The 21,480-nt window shown below is 39.6% G+C and overlaps 1 protein-coding gene across 2 annotated transcripts; it reads right to left on the bottom strand.

The window, feature by feature from the left end:
• Window positions 1-1,501: 1,501 nt before the first annotated feature.
• On the bottom strand, window positions 1,502-20,166 carry VPS4B (vacuolar protein sorting 4 homolog B). 2 transcript variants are annotated; one of them, XM_059478415.1, is made up of 11 exons: window positions 20,035-20,166; window positions 17,185-17,296; window positions 15,658-15,808; window positions 14,324-14,391; window positions 12,592-12,711; window positions 12,213-12,369; window positions 10,846-10,994; window positions 10,589-10,670; window positions 8,389-8,608; window positions 5,598-5,735; window positions 1,502-3,805 (listed from the first exon to the last, which is right to left on the bottom strand). In XM_059478415.1, exons 1-11 carry the CDS (start codon window positions 20,059-20,061, stop codon window positions 3,704-3,706), a joined length of 1,326 nt encoding a protein of 441 aa, XP_059334398.1. In that variant the 5' UTR covers window positions 20,062-20,166; the 3' UTR covers window positions 1,502-3,703. The 2 variants fall into 2 exon arrangements, with proteins under 2 accessions (XP_059334398.1, XP_059334390.1); XM_059478407.1 differs by lacking the exon at window positions 20,035-20,166 and having other exon boundaries at window positions 17,185-18,077.
• Window positions 20,167-21,480: the final 1,314 nt, after the last annotated feature.

Here is a 21,480-nt window from a genome sequence, read left to right as displayed (position 1 = left end):
AATGTCACAAACCAGCGGCCTAATAGAAAAGCTCCCATCAGAAGGGTGTGTGTGCATGTAGAAGTAGGGAGGGAGAGGAAGAATTCTAATTAGGTCACAGGGACCAAAAGATAAAAACAGGACAATCTTATCTAATACCTGGGCTGTCACTACAAATGCCAGGACAGAGGATGAACGACCAATTAAAAGAGTTTTTATGCAGCTAATTATGACAACAGGGGATCTGTGGAATAAAATCCCTAGATTAGTACGTTAATAAAAACCTAAAGAAAAATTGAAGGGGAAAGCACTGAAGCTATGCCACATGAGCTACAACAAAAGCTGACTGCTCAAGAATAAAAGAAACGATGTTTTGATAAGAATTAATTATCTGCTGGAATAGCAGCACAGTGTGAAACAAACAGTCCACTGAGTTCTTGCAATAGTTTACGTAAGTTACAGGAACGGCTTTAAGTCAACCATGATTACTAGGGTGAATCTGGTTAAGACCAAAAACATGTATGGAAGCCAATCTTGAAACCAGCTTGTCATTCTGGAGGAAGGAAAGAGTAAACAGCAAAATGAAGATGTTCCTGCATATTTCAACATATTCAGAACTATTAAATAGCTTCCTGTCAAGATAATCCTCTGAAGGCCAACAAAAAAATGTGGAATATTCTTATTAAAACCCTTAAGTAGATCAAAACATCTGACCAGAGAATATTCAGCAGCCTCTTTGCTTCAGTTGACAAAAAGAGCAAATTCTGACAGGCAGGAACACGAAAAAAGCCAATTCCACAGTATCTCCCTCAGCTACACTTGTTCTGCTCCACTAGTTAAAACAAAAGCATATGAGTATATTCAAAGACCAGTAGACTTGAAAGACAAACCAAATGAAAAACTGAAGAGATTTATGGAAGACTGAAAAGACTTGTATGCTTTTGTTATGCTAGACAAGAACAAAAAGGCAACATGTAAATCAAACTACTCTGGAACTTGACGTCACTCAGGGGATACAGGAAAAAAAATAAGTTGATTTACTGAGCTATTCTAACCCTGTAAGTATGTACATCAAGAGACAGACCACAAATGGTAGGATATCCAAAACTTAATGTCACTGTGAAGAAACCATCTGTGAAGGACATAAGCACATACAGAAGTGATTTAAAAATTATTTTACACACAGGAAGGAAAATCACATTTTTTCATATTGCAGTCAGAGTAAGCAGTAACACCAGAAGGTACGAAAACAATTTGTAAGCTAACCAGCCAAAGATCAGACCACGTTAAAAATGTACAACTAATTTGTCCAGTATTTAAAGAGGTTTTGATTATTCAAAGCAAATACAGTCTTTCATGAATTCTTTGATTTAGACTATTTTCAATTAACACTGCAAACTAAAAAGTGATTTTGCATGCTCCCTCATTAGACTATCATCAGCTATTGATAACTTGGCTAAGAATCTCGGTGATAGATATATATTAATTTATCATAATTTCACAAAGACAGCAAACCAAAAAGTTGCCCTTGTAGCTGCAATTCTAAGCAGCAAAGTTTATTTGGAATATATTTCTAAAAACAACTTTCAACATCAAATACTAAAGGTTCTGTTACAGATGTCATCTGAGCAAGCAGCAAGATGTAAATTTAAAACATACAGTATACTTTTCTTTTGCATTAAAGATACGAGATTATACAGTTAAGCATATGGAAGCCCATAAGACAAATCAGCTTACCACAAAAAGGAAAACATAAACCAAAAACCAAAATATTCCTGAGAATTTTAAGATTGCAGGGTTGCAGTAAGGACTCTCATTTTTCAAAAGGTCAAGAGATAAATACTTCAGACAGTGGCTTCGAACCTCTGAAGGACAGCCACGCTAGTGTGTGGCTCACTTCTGAAGTGTTCACAAGAGAAAACTACAAACAAGATCCTGTTGCAATAAGGATTAAGTTTACTAACCATAGTTGCTGTACCTATGCTGGAATTCCTGCCCTCACCCACTCCCACTCCTGCCATCCCCCCAAAAGCTGTCAGAAAGATTTACAGCCCACTGATTCACATTTACACATTCTGATGTAAGACAAAGGTAAAGCTGTGTAACTGAAGGATTTTGGAAAAAACGCTTCACCATGTTAGTAAAAAAAAGCTCAGCACCTTGCAGATCAAAGAATATTTAACTATTTTGTTTGGCTATTAAACACAGAAACAAAAGTCTAAGGAGACAATAAAGCAGTAAAAACTTGAACATAACATTGAAAAAATACTCAACATAGCTGATGTTGTACTACAACATTTTACTTCATTAAAGTACAGAAAATGTCACCCATCCTATGATTTATAAAGTAGACAAAATATGTACATAGAAGAAACCAAACCCCATCAAAAGATGATCATATTTGTGCATATGTACATAAAACATACACACCTAAAATGTGCAAATTTCTTTTAATACAAGTTAAACAAAACATTTGCAGGATAGAGTTGGACAATGATAATGGAAGATAGAGTATTCTAGATATTCTAATGATGTTTCATATCTACAGCCAGTGCAAACTTACAAGGCACAAACTCAATGCTGATGCTGTAGTGTTTTAAGTTACATTCAGGCACATCTCCATTTGCAGTTCTGCAGAAAAAGAGCAATGGAAGTGCTACTTCTGTACTAAACTGCCAGCCTTCTCTCCCAGTTTAAGCACTAAATTGATGTAACCTATATGCTACAGTTACCAGTGGGGTTCTGGGTTAATTTATCACTGGAAAGGCTGTGGCTAAAACATCTGTTCTAATCTCCTCGCATGTGAAGTATGCTATTTCCCAAATACCTCCCAGACATTCTCCAATGACTACATATACCTTGCCAGCCTCAACACGTGGGATCTCAGAGGACATTTCTAAAGCTTTTTTCTAACTTCAGTCAAAACTTCACCAGGAAGAGAATCCAGATTTTAAAAACCAAATAAAGTAAATCCAAACAACCCCCCAAGAAGAGCCAGCAAAACACCTTCCGAGTGACTTGCATTTAACAAACTTGTGTTAAATTGCATAGTGACAGTGTGTACCAGCTAGTAAAGAGTTAAAAACAAAAGCCTGCTGTTTAAGGCAAAATTTTAACATAGCATAGCAGAAAAAAAAGCCAAATAACAGGTCCACCAATATTTAATCAAAGTACTGGCCCATGTAGTCTTATCCTCACAGTGTTTTCTTTCTTACTTTAACAGCAAACCCACACTCGCAGTATGCTTGATTAGAAAATTTTGTTGCCATTTTCCTAAATGAAATGAGAGCAATTAATACATATGCTGATTGACTGAAAACACCTGACAAATATGTTCTCTCCCACTCCTTAAAAAGGTTTTTTACCTTACTGGGAGGTAAGGTCAAAAACTAAAATGCACTGGTATCCAGGTCTAATATACTACCTAATATGGAACTAGTAATTTAAAGCTTTCTAGTATTTATTAGACATTACCACATCACTTTGCTGTCTCACCCTAAAATTGCATTTTTGTATTATTTTTCAATAGAAGACATTTAATAGACATCTGAGGAAAACAATACAATACAAAAGCTTAAGGGTCTTTGCAAAGGTATCTTCTATTCCTTCTGCAAAGTAAGAAAGGGGTGATTTTATTGGCATTTATTTGAAGTGCCATCAATAAAGACACAAGAATACTTAAAAAAAAAAAAAAAGGTTCTAATGCTTCACACATATCTTTGGTTTAGCCTTCCTGACCAAAGTCTTCTGTAAACTTCCTTAACTTCTCCAAGTCCTGTTCATTAACTGTTGGTTTTGTGCTAGCAAGCGACCTGAGCATATCGGCCTGTCAGAAATAAAACAAACATGTTTTCAGAAACAAGTATAGTACCACTGCTAGCAATTTTTTTGCCAGGACAAATATGCATTAAAAAAACCCTTAAAAAGTTCCCATTAACACAAAACTTTAAGTAAGCCTGAACACTTCTGCACAGAGGCAGCCTTTTAACCCTTTGAATACAGACAACAGTCAATGAGTTTTCCAGTAACAAAATCACAACCTAAGGTTTACGTTTAAGCCACTCATCCATTCAAGTTTTATTCATCTCTTTTTTTGAAAGAGCTGAATTTTTTTTTCTTTTGGTTAGTTACTATTTTCAAACCATTATTAACTACAGCAGATTAAGTGGAAAATACTGAGATGTTCCCATGTATTCTTCACAGTCCAGCAATGTAGAACAGCAATTTGTGATTCATCTCTTGCAAAGTTTTACTGCTCCTGACTGGTAATTTCTGACTCTTCAACTCAGTAAATTTCCTAGATAAATATTTAGATGCTAGGAAATGGAGTTTAGAAAAAAATTTCATAGGTCTTGAGCAGCAGTTAAAATACATTATGAATAAAAAAGGGTAAAGAAAACGAATAAATTCCCAACCAAGGGCAACTGAAAAAAGTAGATGCCCAACACCTCATATTGCTATAAATGATGGGTAAAATAAAAAAATTAGTATAATGGTTTTCCACACATGATATTTGTCTCATCAGACCATAGGCACTCTGCTCAAAAAGAATTAAAGCCTTATATTTTAAGGACAAGAATGGATTTTGGACACTGAAACATCTGCCTGTAGTGCATCAGAGCCCAGGTACCATTAGGAGCACACAAGGAACTGCTGTCTTTAATTTCAGGAAGCACTGATTAAAAATCCAATTATAGATCATGCAGAGAGAAGTTTTAGGGCAGGCCTGCACCTGCATAAATCCTCTTCTGCTTCCTCAGTATGCAAATTCACACAGGAAATTATTTTCTGAAATACAGTGATGGTTCTATTTTCAAAGCATTGCCTGCGATTCCCCATGAAATGCATTGATTTCTTTCATTCCTTACAAGACTGTTTGCACACAGGAAACTACAGCAACACAGATTTGTTATTAAGTGCTTCCCACAAACTTTGTACTTAAATACAAAATTTTCTTCTGCTGCTCTTGGGCGAAAATACAGAATGAGTGTCCAGCAATTATTTTTTTTTAAAGTAGTGATCTAAAACTGAAAACTGTCTTACATATTTTATTCCCTAGGCCAAAGCAAGTATTTGCATATGCACAAAGAAAACAGCAGAAAAAGCTGCTTTATTACCTGTGATAAATTTAAACCTAAACTACCTTTATATCCAAAATCTTCTTACATTTTGGTTTTATACTTGTATTTATTTCATGGGCAATATTTTCCTATAGAACATCACTTCCTAATTTACAGTGAATGTAATTTTCCATTTCCCAGTATTAATGCCACAATGATGAGAAGAAAGTGTATCATGGTGCAGGAACCCTAAAGGTTTTGAATAAATAAAAGCCAAGTGAAAGAACAGTGCAAGAGGCAAGTACTGTCTATGGATGAAAGAATGGCAGCTGCATGCCAGCAGACAAGAATAAGAAATGCTTATCAGGGATAGACAGCTGTCTTTTTCATAGCATGCCATACTGTAGTGATTTATGTTGAGAATTCAAAATGTTATCTGGTATGCCCAGCATTTCTGAAAACAAATGTCTCATCCCATTGTCCTGAAAAAGACTCTTTACCTTAAAGTCTTTTCAGAGTTCTGCAAAATAAGAAAGAAATGCTACAAGCAATACCTACCATGGAAACTCTAGGCTCCAGTAATTTATCACCTGGGACCTCCATCCATGTCATTTCTAAGGCTTCAGGATCACCTGGAGAGCAAGGGGTGAATAAATCTACCATCGTATTTGGATTAGACACTGATGGTCCTTTTACCTAAAAATAAGAAAACACTCAGTTTATGGGAGTTACTGTTTTGAAGACAGAAACCAGAAGCTGAACAGCACCCCAAGCAAAAACCATTCCTTGATTTTATGCAGATGCCCTACCCATTGGGAACACACGTCCTGTGGAAGAGAAATTGTACAAGTGTACTGGTATTATTCACCTTGAAAACATGCAGCTGTAGCCAGACACTTAAATTCACATCAGGTCAAATCCCAGAAGCCACATCCTCTTAAGTCTGAGGATTTCTGCAGAAAACTGACGTGCCAGGAAATCTGCTTGGTGAAGACCACCCTTCCTGCTCCCTGGTCACTTGAGGAGCTCATTCATCGCTGGTAAACAGCTCTCTAAAAGCTTCCCAGTGCTTTTCCCTCTGACATCCCGCCTTCCCAAGCTCCCAGCACCTTTCCCGGCACCACCTGGGCAGCGCTGCGTAGGAAACAGCGCCACCTAGCGGGAGAATAAAACAGCTGCCTTCCCGCCCGCCCCCGGACGGACAGACGGACAGAGCAAAGAAAAGCTGCGCCGTGCATCTGTTCCCTTTGTGCAGCACACTGTCCGGTACCAAGGATTTTGCCTTCCCTGGCTGTTACCTGCAGCACCACACAGCCACGGGAACTCGGAGCATACACAGAGGTTCAAGGACAACACGCTAACTGACTATGGACAGAACTGCATCTGCTGCTCCAAGCTGAATTTAGAGCAAGAAGCAGGGCAGCAGATTGTAATATTCAAAATGCACTCTGGCAAACCTGAATTATCACACATGGCAAGGAAAGGTTTACAGTTAATTACTGACAACTGAGGAAAGCTCTGTCTGTTACAACACAAATAATAACGCTAAGATTTTGCTCAGAAAAACACAAAATCGCATCCAATTAAAGCATTAACAATATAAGTGGAATCAACTTGGCTCATGTCAGAGTGTTCAAAGTGCTGCAGTTGTGGAGTTTTTCCTTCCTTTTTTTTTATTTTCTTAAGCAAAAGTAGTTAAGATGCAAGAAGCGCTTTTGAAGTCGTTCCACAAACTGTGACAACTGAGGTTATTTCATTGCTCCATGGCAAGCTCAAACATGCCTCAGATTGTTCCAAATTTGAACTAAACACTAAAAGCTAACAGCCCTTTAGCCAGAAATGCCATTGTCATGTAAAGTTAACAACAGATAAATACTTCAGACATGACTGCTTAAGGGAAGGAAGCATCTAGAAAATCCTTGATATATCAAAGTCACTGTTTATTTATCAACAAATACTGCTTACATCACATTGTTACTGTGAGTTGTCCGCAGAAGTCAAATTTCCTGCCCTCTCATATTCTGGACCATACTGGATTTAAGTGTGTCTTTCACTTTGAATCTTAAGCTGAATGAGTTCATTGGAAGAAACCACATGGAAAAAAAGGAGCCTATCTTCAAAGTGAGTGTAGCTGTTCGGTTCAGAGGCCTTAACCCTTTTATGTCAGGTTGAGTTACTGGTAAAAAAACTGTAATTGTAACTGAGATGACAAAGAACAGCTGCCAACACAACATACATGGTACCTGACACCTTAGGATCTCGAGTTTTTCCTACCACACCTGCTCTTTGAAGAAGCAACAAATTAAAGCTTCCTTTTACAGCAATTAGCACCTCTGCAGAATATGCTGACCTACCTTTACCCAACAACCATGAATTTCTGTCAAAATCAAACTTTGCACTAAAAATATTAACAAAAAGTACCTTTAGTCTGGGTCTATTTTAAAATATGGTATACAGCAAAATAAAATTTTATTCAACTGATACACATTGTATATATTTTAACCTCTGTTTATAACCATTGATACTATCACTCCTTTTTCTCTATTTAAGAGTTTAATAGTTCTCAGGGAGCAATAAATTTGACTGAACAAGGCCCATCTGTGCAAATTCCCCAGGGGAAAGACATTCCCAGATGTAATGGATTTAGACTGGTGGTAAAGAATGCCAATTGGTTCTTGTACAGATGAAGTTTCTGAGATTCAAATATTGTGAAGAAATGTTACTTAAGTCAATACATAGTAATATAGAGGTAACTGGAAGATAAGCCAAACAATATAGTTTGAATAGGCTCTTTGGTGTGTACCTACGTGAAAGTAAACTCGTTTTCACATTACAGCAGTGTAAATGAAACACAGACCTTGCTCAGTTGTGTTGCATCTTTACTACTGTAATTGATTCAATGTTTCTACCAGAACTCTACAAAAACCTTAATTTTTCAGTTTGAAAAATATGCCCAAGTAAACAGAATGTGCTTAAGTACAATCCATCTGTTCTCAAGTGGATGAGGGATACTTTTATTTTTTTTCCAGCATGTTAAGAACCACTTAACTTGAAATAGAAAAAAAGCACTTCTGTAACATTGCCATTTAAATGGCAAACTGAACGCTTTTAACACTCTCTAGAGACATTAAGAGTCAGAGCATGAATATTCAGAAATGAGCTCCACCAGACTTATGGCAGGACTAGGGGGGTACATGGAAAGGAAGAACAGTTCTCCCCAGTCAATAAAAGGGACATTCATAACCATGCAGTATTACGTAAAACCAAATTCAGTTTATTTGTAAGGGATTTTCAAATTAAGACTGCTCTCATAGATGAAATAACCTGAAAAATTTTGATTCCTACTTACTTTTTTAAAGTGAGTGGCTGATTGCACTTTTCTAACAGGCTGCATCAGTGCATCACGGACAATGATGCTTATATCTGCACCAGAATAGCCATCAGTTCTCTTCCCAAGCTCTCGATAATCTGAGTCTTTTAGGTCATTTGGAGTTGACCCAAGGTGAAGTTTGAACATTGCAGCCCTGGCGTGGTCTTCAGGTAAAGGAATATAAATACGCTTCTCAAACCTGGTGTAAAAAAGACAAAACCAAAGCGTTCCCAAGATGCCAACTCATGCAGGTGCACAATGGAAAGAGCTCATGCAAATGAGCTTGCTTCTAGCAATATTAAAAAGCAGTTTCAGTACAACAGACCTTTAAAAAAAATCTGATGCAAATATTCAGCAACCCGTTCTCATAAATAGTACTTTAGTTAGCATAAGCTAATATCCAGAATATAAAAACTGCTTCCTTTCCATTACAAAATCCTTCTCTCCAGACTGACATTTTTCTAGCAGAGTTTGAGTGCTAAAAGAAAAAGACTTCTTCCTCTCAGTTTTAAGTGTTAAAGTCTATTTGAACAGATTTCACACTCAAAGAAAGAACTGCCTGATAAGTTTATGCAACAACTTTCTACAGTCTCCAACTAAATTAAGAAAACACCATAGATGGAAGTAAATCTGAAGTAATTCTCAAGAAAATATTGGTAACAGCATTTCCTCCTTTGAAGCAGCATCTGTTCTCAGAGTAGAGATTACCTCTTACCAACAAAGAGCAACTCCAAATCCTGCTGAACACAATAGCCTGATATACATGACAAAGTGGCTCAAATCCATGAAAAATAAATTTTATTATAGCCATTGTTGTACAAGTTCCTTTAAGTCTTGTGGGCTAGAGCTACGGAATTTCTCTTTCATGTTGCTGAGAATGAGAAAATGGTTTGGGTTGAGGGAGACCTTGAAGATTGTCTAGTTTCAACCCCCCTGCCACAGGCAGGGAGACCTTCCCCTAAACCAGCTTACTCAAAACCCCATCCCACCTGGCCTTGAACACTTCCCATGATCCAGAGCTTCTCTTGGGCAACACATGCCAGTGTCTCACCACCGTCATCATAAAAAACTTCCTCCTTATGCCCAATCTAAGCCCATCCTCGTTCAGTTTGAACAACTGCCCCTTGTCCTGGCATTACAAGCCTTCGAAAAAAACCAAGGAACATCTCTCCACCCTTCTACTAAGTTCCCTTTATATACTGAAAGGCCACAATAAGGTCTCTGTATCCTTCTCTTCTCCAGGCTGAACAGCTCCACTCTTGTAACCTGCCTTCAGAAGAAAGGTGTCTAGATCATTTTCATGGCCCCTTCTGAACACACTCTATCAGATCCATGTATGTCTTTTACTGTGGATCCCAACCAAAGCTGGAATTTCAAGAATGACTTGAAATTCTCAACAATACCTTCATTTTTAAATCTGGCTCATACAACTCTAGAGTCATGCAGATGAGAAGTGACATCTGGAGGTGACCTGGTCCAACCCCAAATCAAACTGAAGTATGGCCAGCTTGAATTCGGTATATAAACAAAAGTCAGTGTCAGTCACTAAAAAAAAAAGATCAGTGATTCTTTAGTCAAGAAAAATGGCCATTATCCAAGCTGTGTCCTCATCACAACATAATCCTATTTGTCACATAATTGTATCTGTCCTCTGCTTGCTCTGCAGCTCAGAGAAAGATCCAAATAATCAGGTACAGGCAGTCCTGTATCTGCAAAAGTCCTTTATCTGCCGAACAGCAGTTAAAAATCACAAGTTATGCCTGACTAGTAGAAAAATATGGCATTTCTCCATAAGGTTACACTTCCATAAAAAACGCAAGCTATTCACCAGTTTTTTAACAGCTGAAAAGGAAAGTCCCACCCTCTCATGCCCTTCTGAGGTGTGTACTTTTTACCTTGTCCCCTAAGCCCCCCAGAAAACCAAAAAGCAAGCAAGAAACTCCTGTTTCTTCAAGCATAATCATCTAACCAAGAAATCAGATAAACTACAGGACTGAACAACCTACCTTTCTCTAAAGGGGCAAGTGATTATCAGTGTAGCTAAGTCTACTTCATGGAATTGAGTTGCAGAACATTAACCATTCTGCAAACATGAGCTGCATGAACACCTTAAGCACTCTCTGGCTGAAAGCTCACACCAGTTGTGAATCGCACACCATGAAAAAAAGTGCCATCATACCTTCTCCTGATAGCTGAATCCAAAACCCAGGGTATGTTTGTTGCTCCTAACACCAAGATTCCTTCATTGTCAACACCAACCCCTGTATCAAGGCAGAAATAATTTCACAGTTTAGATGATAAACAGAGATTGCTTTAAAAAGCCATCAAAATTTAATGGGGTGGAACTGCAGACATTTTTAGTATTCTAATGAAAGTTACACTTAAAAATACATGTCTTAATCTCTCTGTCTGATTTTGAAGACCAAATAAACTTACCTTGCATCTGGACTAGAAATTCTGTTTTTATCCGTCTAGCAGCCTCGCTTTCATTTTCACTTCTTGACCCACAGAGGGAATCTATCTCATCAATGAAGATGATAGAAGGTTTGTTTTCTCTGGCAAGCTGGAACAAGTTTTTCACTAATCTTAAAGAAGGAAACAGCTTCAGCTATATTAATAATTACAACAGCAGAAACACATAACTTCAGAACGTGATATAGTCATTTCCTTTAGGGAAAGCAAGGGGAAAAAAGCATTAACACACAGCTACTCAAAGAAACAACATTCTTCCAGCTCCATGACTCAGAATTACACTGAATGAGAGAGCCTAGCATAACAAAAAGAAAATAAATTAGAGTGCTCCAGGCATGATTTTGCAAAATAAAGCCCTTTTTCAGTTTACACTTCTACATGACAGCCTGGACTATACAAAAGCACCAATTTAGAAAGATTCAAAAGAAAAAAGCTTTCTCTAAACATTTCTAACTGAAAATAACTAGAGATTTTGTAAGAAATAACATGTATCTTTACTTTCTACAACTTTACTTACTAAATCATTTTTGTATGACATGCAATATTGGTTTCAAATCAAATAAACAAAACAACCTATAACAAACCCCATATACTCCTAGCTATCTCTCATGAACACACTTTACTAGTTTGAAAAAGAAAAATAAATAGGAACATGCTGGGAAATTCTTCATATTACAGCACTAAATCTCAGGCAATAGTCTCAAATGAAGTCAAGCATAATATCTAATGCCAAGCTAGTCTCCAGTTCTGTATTTCTTCTGCAACAGAAGAAAAGCAGCTTAAGGTTTCCAGCTTTCTGGGGAAAAAAATAACTCACTTCAAACACTTTATCTAATGGCCTTTCTTTCTCATTCTATCAGCTTTAAACAGTGTTGCTCAGTTGCCCCACACCTCAAACCATTAAATCATGGTTATGACAAGTATGCTTATCATTATATGAAAATCCTTTCCCTGTAAACCCAGAGCTTTTTATTAATTCAAGAAATCTCTTTTGGAAGACTATATGGACAAATTCTTGGACTTCTAGACTGCAGCCATGTTACTCATGGTCCTTTGCCTTCCTGGTCTTCTTCATACATCACACAGTAACAAATGAAGAGTTAGCATGAGCTCTGTGGTGCTCCCAAAATCTTTCTGAGCACTGAAAAGAGTTTCTCAAAATGCAGCATGTAATGGTATCTTTACATGGCACTGCAGCATGAAGCATAGAAACACCTATAGGTGGTTTTTAAAAAGACAACATCATTTTCTTAAATTCTCTACGGCACTGTATCTCTATAATAATTTCCTCTCAACAACATTTTCCTGGACCTCTGGAAACTCCAACTTACTTTTCACTTTCACCTAACCATTTTGAAACAAGGTCAGATGAAGATACTGAGAAGAAGGTAGAGTTGTTTGCTTCTGTTGCTACAGCTTTTGCTAAATAAGACTTTCCTGTTCCTGGTGGTCCAAATAGAAGAATCCCTCTCCAGGGCGTTCTCTTGCCTGCAAGAGAGAAACCAGCAGTCTTCAAAATGCTATTTTCTGATTATACTCCTCTAGGCTGCTCAGAGGTTTTCTGCATCTACCCATGAAACTTCTGTCAGATGGATCAAAATCTCTTTGTTAGAGATCAGCTTGAGTCTATGATACATTGGCACAACACATTTCACAGGCCCCAGTGCCAGGCCTGACTGGCCAATAGTAAACAAATGCTGTAATCCTGACCTGTAAACAGGTGTGGAAATTTAATGGGAAGGATGACTGCTTCTTTAAGTGCCTCTTTGGCACCTTCGAGGCCAGCAACATCGCTCCATTTGACATTTGGTCGCTCCATAACAATTGCTCCTGTAAAAGACGGTCTAAGTTAGAGACATATATATCTTTTCACAATTACAATAAATTCCAATTGGTGGAAAAAGAAATCTATGCCCATGTCTATACTGAATAAAAACAAGGCATTTCTAATATGATAGAATTACATTACTCAAATGAATGTTATTTTTACAGAAATTTGACACACTTTTTTATCAAAATAAACCATGGATAACCAGAATATTTGTGAGTTAGTAGAAGTCCTGGCACCAACTCATAACTAAATCACCACTGCACTCCCTAAAAACTTTGAAAATCCATTTTAAACAATGCGGCTGCACTAGCTCAGGATTTTTTAAGATTCTCCAGCAGATGAAGTAACTTGCTGCTATCTCCAGACATGCAGCAAACAAACGGATCATCTAATGGAAAAGAGGTTTGAGAGCTAGGGCTAAAAGCATCAGAAAGGTTATATGGATCCTGCTTAGCTGTAGAAGTATTTTCTTAGTCAAGGCACATTTAAAGTTTTGCACCAAGTCTCATCTTCCTCAGTCAGTGAGTTCATCTAACTGAGCTGTAATTCAGCTTTCTCTTCAGACTGGTTAGTCTGGCATGCTAAAAATTTTGTCTCAACTACTTCTAGAAGGGCAAACTTGGAACTCAGGTAGTAATAGGTTATTAAACCTATAATATTAGATCTTGTAATCGTAGCCACTACTTCTGCTATCTGAAGTCAGATTCATGTGGGAAGAAACGAAGTCTGTATAGCGAGAGACAGGATAGGAGTTCAATGCTCATCAATTTTCTGTCACTTTTAAAAAAACAAGAAACTGTCTCTTATAACTGTGCATAGGATTAAATAATGTGCAGAGAAGTAGAAAAAGCACAGCACAGTTTCCAATGGTGATACAACAGCTCCTGAAATTACACAGGCAAAAGATCTGGTAAAGGCATTTCATCTTTGTTACAGTCAAAAACAGGAAAACAATGAGGTTTCTTCAGATCCATAAGCACCTTCTGGTAGGGAAGTTCTGAACAGTTCTTCATTATTAAAGGGAAATAAATATCAAAAAGCCTCTTTTTTACCGCACACCAAAGTGCTGGTAGCTGCTATACATTGCTTCACTGACTATGTTCTGGTTTTGAGTTCAAAAACGCAAACTATGCTACTGAACTGGGACAGCATCATCACTGCATATTATTATAAATGGGCAAGAATCCATGTTTCTCACTCCTAAACATGAATTCCAGTCTTTTTGTGAAAACAGTTCTGTTTACACTATGTATTTGTATCATCATTTCCTTAGCCTCTAGGCAACAGGCTAGTGCACTTCAGAGTAAAAAACCACTAAATCAGTTTAGCCACCAGCTAGCTGGGATTTTGCAACTTCCTATCTTGATAGGTGATACAATTTTAACATGAAGTACAGGGTGCAGGAGATACATTTCAATGTAGTCACTGTATAAGTTCATGGCACACAAATCCTTTTACTTCCATAAAGACTGTGCTTTTGCACATCAAGATTACATACTAGCTGAGCTACTAACAGACATTAAGTTAATCCATACAATTTAGATGGCAAAAATACAGGAACTTGCTTAACTGAAGTAATCCCTATTTAAAGAAAAGGATGCTCCAAATTACCTTGAAGTTGATTCTGTAGCTTCTTTTTTTCTGGGTCCTCTGATTCCCCTTCCCCATCACTGTCATTCCTGATTTGGAAACAAAATGTTGAAATACAGTAAGAGAGACTTCTGTCTTAGGATAAAAATCAGAATGCAAAAAGCAGAAAACCCATCAGGCTGAGGAACTAAAGAAACATGGAGATGCTTTCATACCTCTAGAGGTTTACATGACTGTAAAAAACCAGAAGGACACTTTTCTCTAATTTCTTTCCCATTCACCCTCCTTTGCCATTTCAACTTCCTCTTATGGTTCTGAGCCCTCTTAAGACACTTCTGTGTGTTCTGAGCCAGCTTTTAGAAACACAATCCCTTATATATAGCAACACAGAGGTGCTGGAATGGTTTGTTTGTAGACATTGGCACTTCTCCTCTATCTGGACATGCAACAGGACCTGGCCAATTCCATCTAGTACTATGAAACTCTCATCAGAGCAAAGGAGACTGGAAATTAAAGGAAAAGAGACTAGAGAGGGAACAACTGGAGTGGAGGTCATGAAAATACATGTAGCCTTTGTGGTATTACCATTTCCTTCTAATATAAATTAAGCCAAAGATGGTACACCTCAAAAAATAAGGCTGATGAAATGAGCAGACATTTAAAAAGACTGAAAATCAGGTGAAGTTTTAAGAGACAACTGAGCAACTTTAGCTGTTCAGGACTCCTAGGAAGGGCAGTCCCACCAGAAGGTATAATCCTGAATTCTTCCTCTCTCCTACCCCCATAAAGGGAGTAGCAAAGGCAAAAGAGGCTGGGCTTGTTTGGGAGGCTCTGCTTGTTCAACTCTCTGATATGCAAAGTGAGAAACAAATCTAAGAGAAGGGAAGCAGTGGAGAGACCAGGCAGCAGCAACACATTGGAAGGATTCAGTCCACCTTACAGAACTTTACCCTACACAGGGCTTTTCATCTCTTCTCAAGTATGAGACAGATCAAACTCAGTAACCCCAGTAATCACCAGTCTGAAATTTTCTAGTTACTAAGTATTTAAATGCAAAAAGCCTTGAAAGGTCATCAAGCTCCTTGCCATTAAATCAAATAATCATTGGATTCAGCTGTTAGTCTGAAGGAGATTTTATTCTTCAGTGATTTCCTATGCGAATGTTCATATTTTAGTAAACAAGCACAGAAATGCTTGTGATTGTAACTCAAGTTATTTTTATTAGCCCACTGTACTTCAGAATTAGTAGTCATCTGAAGCATTTCAGAAACAAGTTAAAATGATCTTTGAAGAGTAGAAGTTTAGAATAAGTTGAGTTCAGGAAGTATTTTGCTTTACCTTCTCCAAAAACATACCCTTTTCCTTCAGCAGGACCAGACTCTTTAACTGGTTTTGGTGCAGATTTTCCTCTCTTTTTCAGATATTCTTTCAGCTTTTCTGCTCGATCCAAGTATTCAGTACATTTTGCTCTAATGCTTTGTTTTGCTTTATCACCCTGTGCTTCATCTGAGAGTTTGAAGATAAACAATTCTTTGTTAACAGCAAACACATGTGCATCAATCAAAAAACAAGACTAAAGATCTGTCTTCTTTATCTCTTATGAATGTACCTCTCTCAGGGCTCATGACATAACCAAACATCTCAACTACTTATTTTTCCACTATACCTTGGAAAGAACTGACCAGAAGGATGTCGTATCAAATATTCACCTGAACATTGCCTTGGCTTAAAATTTGACTCTAAAGGATTAAGGACATTAGCACTGGAAGCTTTTCTGTCAGCCTTTCAAACTGCTAGACATTGCCTTAATAACTGCTTTTCTAAAATAGCTAATCAAGAAGCTGCTTGTGCTAGGCAATTTTTATTTAGAACCATACTTGATTCTTCCATAGCCTGCTAATTTTAAAAGATAAAGAAACATTACATAAAACATCTGAAAGAACTAATTGCGTTTCAACAGCCACACTGTTCTCATAATCACTATTACAGCATTTCAAACCAACGATCAAAATTTAACATGTCGGGTTTTTGAGCTAAGTTTCCAAAAGTCCATCAATATTGTTAAAAGCATAGAAAGTGATATTCTGAGAAAGTCTGTAATATTTAAATGGACAGGAAGTTATAAACATAGATTATCCTAATAATAAAGGACTATAAAGAAAACTACTTTTTTCAAATCATGAAGATTTGTAAGTTTGCTTTTGTCAGGCAAGCAACCTTAGCCCGCTTAGATTAGGGCTGTACCCACACTAAGAAAGTCAATTCCTTGCATACAAACACTGAATGTGGCACAAAAGGAACACAGAAGTGTGAAAAGGCATAAAGTAATGAGAACATGGAAACTAAAGAAAAATTGTTACATACAAGTCCATCTCATACATTTTCTTGGCCAAGATAAACAGCAAGACTATGACATTAAGGAGCAAAAAATGTCAGCAGAGAGGCTTTAGAAGGGCAAGCAGCATGAATTAAAGGTGCAAAAAGCACTCTGCAGATACAGCAGACTTCATGTGTAACATGGTTTTCAGCACAACAGAAATACAGGGATCCCTGTACTTATTGTCATATTTCCTCGTGCAGTGGCCAGCTTGAAACACTGCTACAAAAGTCCAGAGGAGAGACAGCAAACACCTGCCTCCTGTCTTAAAAAAACCTAAAACAAAACACAAGCAAAAAATAATCTAATTTCTTACAAGAATGGAGCAAGCACACAACACAGTAAAGGTAAAAGCTGCAAAATATCTGACCTCAGTCAAACTACAACTAGCAAGTATCAACTGTTGATGAGAGCAAAAATTTAAATACTGATGTCAACATAAGAGATTGCTCTTGTGCAATCTGACGACTAAACTCTACTGAATCATCCAACACATCACACTTACATTTAACAACGTGGAGCAAATACTGCACGGCGTGTTGGTACAAGCGGAAGGCTTCCTCATAGTTTCCTGCTTTATCTTCTTGTGCTGCCTTGCTAGCAAGGTCTATTGCTTTCTGTAACACAAACAAATCATTAACTGCTGTACAAGAGCATTTTCCGTGATCAGAGACCATTTAAGCTGTTACTGTTCTTTGAGGGACAGTTTTTCAGCTCCTTCACATTTGTCTCCTCAAAGTTGTATTTCCATCCTTCCATGAACAGCAGGATTTACAAACTGCTGAAATTTACTAGCACACAGAAAAGTGCAAGTGAGAAGGACAAGTTTCTGTGTACTAAGCTGGGACTACTATTTTATCTATGTAGTCTGCCCTACCAACCTCTTACATTTCTTATGGAAAGATTTGGAAATCCATTATAAGGCTTGGGTTTTTTTTTATCACAGACATATAAACTTTGAACTATGATACAGTTATGCTGTTTAAGGTATGCTTTAGGGGTGCAGTTGACAGTGCTGGGTTAATGGCTGGACTCAATCTTTTCCAGCCTAAACAATTCTAAGATTCTATGACCAATGACATCAGTAAACCCTGTAAACAGCAAAGTCAATATAGGAAGTACTTGATTACAATCACTGAAACTAGCACTATCACTCTTCAAACATTAGGCTGGAAGACATCTTCAAAGACCAGTTGCTTAGTTTCTCTAGGAGGATTTAGATTCTTGATATCCTAGTGAGAAATTTTAATTATCACTCCAGTGGGAGAGGAGAAAAAAACCAAACCCAAACAGATAGAGAACATACCCAAATCTTAAGGACCAAAGAGTTCTATGAGAAGTTAAGAATGGATTTTTACTTTATTTGTTCGGCTAGTTTCAAATAAATCTGACTGAGATCTAAGCCACTGTATTGCACACACTGCTCTATGGATTTATTGTACCACCTCTATTCCATTGCTTGCTTGTTAGTGCTTATTAATTTTCATTACACTTTCCTTCTTGGAATGCCCATACCACTTCCAGACAATTAAAACTGTCATTTTGACCACTGGTAAGTTGAAAGTTGAAAATAAGCACTCAGCCAGAATTAACCAACACCAACTAAATATTCTATAGTCCCTCACCTATTCTTTCTCATGTGGTTCCCTTTCCTAAGCATTGTGACTATGCTCAGGATGATTATGTAATGTCAGGGAGCAAGGCTGAGAGTTTGAACTGCAGCAAGGAGTTTCCATTAGACACTCCAGTACAGATACTCTTGCCACTACCTACACTCTGATGTGTTTCAGGCAGAAAAAAGCTAGTAAACAACAGCCATGAAAGAAACTGCAAAATATAGCATTCTACTGCTTTGTGTTGCTGTCTTGGAAGCAAAGATCATCTCAACAGATCTATCTGAAATCAAAGGTATGTAAAAACAATGAAGCAATCAAACAGACCGTGGCTCTGTTGTGGCAAGTGCTGGAGCACTGTAAGCATCTGTTTCTTTGGAACAGAACCAAAGTCTTTCCTTTTTGGAGAGGCTGGGAGCTCAGGAGCAGTTTCCCAGGTATGAATGGACAGCTGCCTCCTGCTGCCCATTTTATGGTGACTCCCTTATGCACCTCTGTGCACCATTCAAATCTAGCAACAGAGCAAAAGTTAACCCCCCAAACAGTTATTTTCATATCAAAGTTCTTAAGTCCCATCAGTGACTTTAATTATCACATGACATAGTAACTGTATTATTGCCCAATATCCAGAGTAACCCCCTGCACCCAGTACAACAAAGACAGTGATACACGTGACATTAATTCCAAAGAATAAATGGCAAAGATCACCTGCTAAAACAGAACTGTGAGAAAAAAGGGCATGTCACAGACCTGCTCTTCTGAAATGGGCAAAAGTCTGCATCACGTATTGCCTGGTTTTGCTATACTCTCTTTTTGTAAACAGCCAAAGACTATTACCTGGCTATTAGATTCTCAGCTCTAACACTTCATTACATCAGCTGCATCTTAGCCTGCTACTGTGAAGAACACCACTGTTATCAAACAGAAAGCATTATTAGAAACTTGTATGAACTAGGGCATAGATGGCCAGCTCTGAGGCACAAACTGCTTTATCAGGCCATGGGTTTATAGTTTGATGAACATCACCCAAGCAAAGAATGTCATCTTAAAGAGGTGTCATTCTTCTCCTGGTTATTATAAACCCTATAACATCTCCTCTAGCTTTGTCAATGCAAACAACACACTGCCAGTGTAAACACTGCACACAAAAATGATCACGGTTCAAACAGCCGGAGAGAAAGAGAAAGAAGGGCTGCTTGGACCGCACTTATTTCACTTCGGGGTTTGTTTTGCCGGCCAGCCGCAGCACCGATTACACCGCCGGAGCCGAGGGTTAACACAAGCGGAACAGCAGAGCAGGCAAAGGCTTCCCACAGCCAGCAGGAGCCTTGCGGCAACACAAGCCAAACCACGCGTCCGGAGCAGAAGCGGCAGCAGCGCTTCCCGGCCGGGCGCTAGGCCCCGCTGCCCGCGTCCCGCAGGGTTGGTGCCCCCGGGCCCCCCTTCCCGGGCCCCTCCGCAGGGTCTCGGTCCCGGGGCGATGAGGGCTGACCCGCGGGCTCTGGCACCCCGGGCCCAAGCCGAGTTCCCCTCGGCTGCGGTGCCCCGGCCCGCTGAGCAGGGGCGTTCGCGCTCGCTGTGCCCCCGCTCCGCCCGCAGCCCCGGCCCAGGGCAGCCCCGGCCCAGGACACCCCCGGGGACGCTGCCGGCCCCGCTCCTTCCTGGCGCCGCCCCCCGTCCGCCGCCGCTTGCCGGGTCCGCCCCGCGCCGGGCAGGGCAGGGTAGGGCCGGCGTGGCTGTACCTGCAGGTTGCCGGTGTTAGCCGCCATGGCGAAGCGCCGAGGGGAGGCAGCGGCAGGAGAGTGGCGCGGGGAGCGGGCCCGGCCGCCGGTGGCGCAGCGCCCCTGCCCCGCCGCCCGCGGAACCCGAACCGCTGCCGCTTCCGCGCCGAGCGCCGAGCGCCGCTTCCGCTTCCGGGCACGTCCCGAGCGCCCGGCCCGCCCCGGCCGTGGGTGCGCCCCGGGCCGCGCTCGCCCGCGGGGTGTTGGGGCTCGGGGGCGACTGTGGGGAGCATCCAGACCGATCCCACCTGGAGCGGGTGACACAGGAACGCACCTAGGCGGGGTTTGGAATCTCTCCACAGGGCAGCTCACGGCCTCCCTGGGCAGCTGCTGCCAGTGCTCTGCCGCCCTCCACGTTCAGGTGGGGCTCCTTATGCTTCAGTTTATGGCCGCTGCTCTCCGTCCTGTGGCTGGGCACCACCAAAAGCTGTCTGGCACCTTCCTCTTGGCACCTGCCTTGGGGATATTGATATGCATTAAATAAGATCCCCTCCTAGTCCTCTTTTCTCCGATTTAAACAGGTCCAATCCTGTTTAATCAATCACGACAGAGTCATGGGCAGGTGTCACTCACCCGTGGGTTAGTGACGAAGGTCAGGTGACGGCGATGCTTACGGAGTGGGGAGGAGGAAGTGACTCAACACACCAGCAATTACAAACCAGTTCTGAAAGCCAACTTGCTGTGTGGATATAAGGACATTTGCTAAATAAGTGCCATATCTTCCCCTCTGGTTCATTAATTCCTTTAGGGCAAAAAATACATCTTTTAAACTATAATAAACCCCATTCTTCCAAGTACCTCCAAGTTACCACAGTGCAGCTTTGACTTAATAATTCCAGTGTAACTGTTTTGATTTTATTTTGTAATAAAAGTCCTCTGAACTTTTTGATACAGTAATCTGTGTACTCTGTGCACAAGGGAAAAGGCACATCCACAGTTCCCCCTGTACCAGGGAAGGTCGTGGTGAATCTCTTCTTTAAGTCACCTGGTTGGCAGTTTATTTTGGTAAGCGTCCTCACGAGTTGGGGATGCTTTGGTTGATTTTTACACATGGTCAATAACAGGTGTTCGCCTTGGATCGACTGCAAATGTGTAAAGACGTGGTGTAGGAAAGACTAAGTCATGCAATCAGGCTTTGAGAAATGAGAGGGTAAAGAGAATTTACTACTAAAGACAACTGAAATTGGCCAAAGTGAAAGGAGAGATGATGATTTCTAAAGGAACCTTAGAGCAGTGTGGTCATCAGGATTCAAGCATAGCATCAGTGGTGGGAGGGGCTCAAGAAAACTGGGTTAAATATTGTATTTCCATTTCTTTCTTATTCCATCTTCAAAGCATGAGGCAAAACCATGCCTTTCACTCATTCATGGTTGATTATGCCATCATGAAGCCTTTGGGGTACTTTTA

The sequence above is a fragment of the Ammospiza nelsoni genome, chromosome 1 (assembly GCF_027579445.1).
Source record: "Ammospiza nelsoni isolate bAmmNel1 chromosome 1, bAmmNel1.pri, whole genome shotgun sequence".
Taxonomy (NCBI): domain Eukaryota; kingdom Metazoa; phylum Chordata; class Aves; order Passeriformes; family Passerellidae; genus Ammospiza; species Ammospiza nelsoni.
This window is presented reverse-complemented; position numbering and strand designations above follow the sequence as displayed.

Excerpts from the sequence above, each read along its gene's own strand:
- VPS4B (XM_059478407.1), bottom strand. The coding sequence starts at position 17,356 with ATGGTCTCTGATCACGGAAAATGCTCTTGTACAGCAGTTAATGATTTG. Across the intron at positions 12,370-12,591 it reads ATTTCCACACCTGTTTACAG|GCAAGAGAACGCCCTGGAGA; the intron begins GTCAGGATTACA and ends TCTCTCTTGCAG. Across the intron at positions 5,736-8,388 it reads CAGCCACTCACTTTAAAAAA|GTAAAAGGACCATCAGTGTC; the intron begins GTAAGTAGGAAT and ends TCTTATTTTTAG.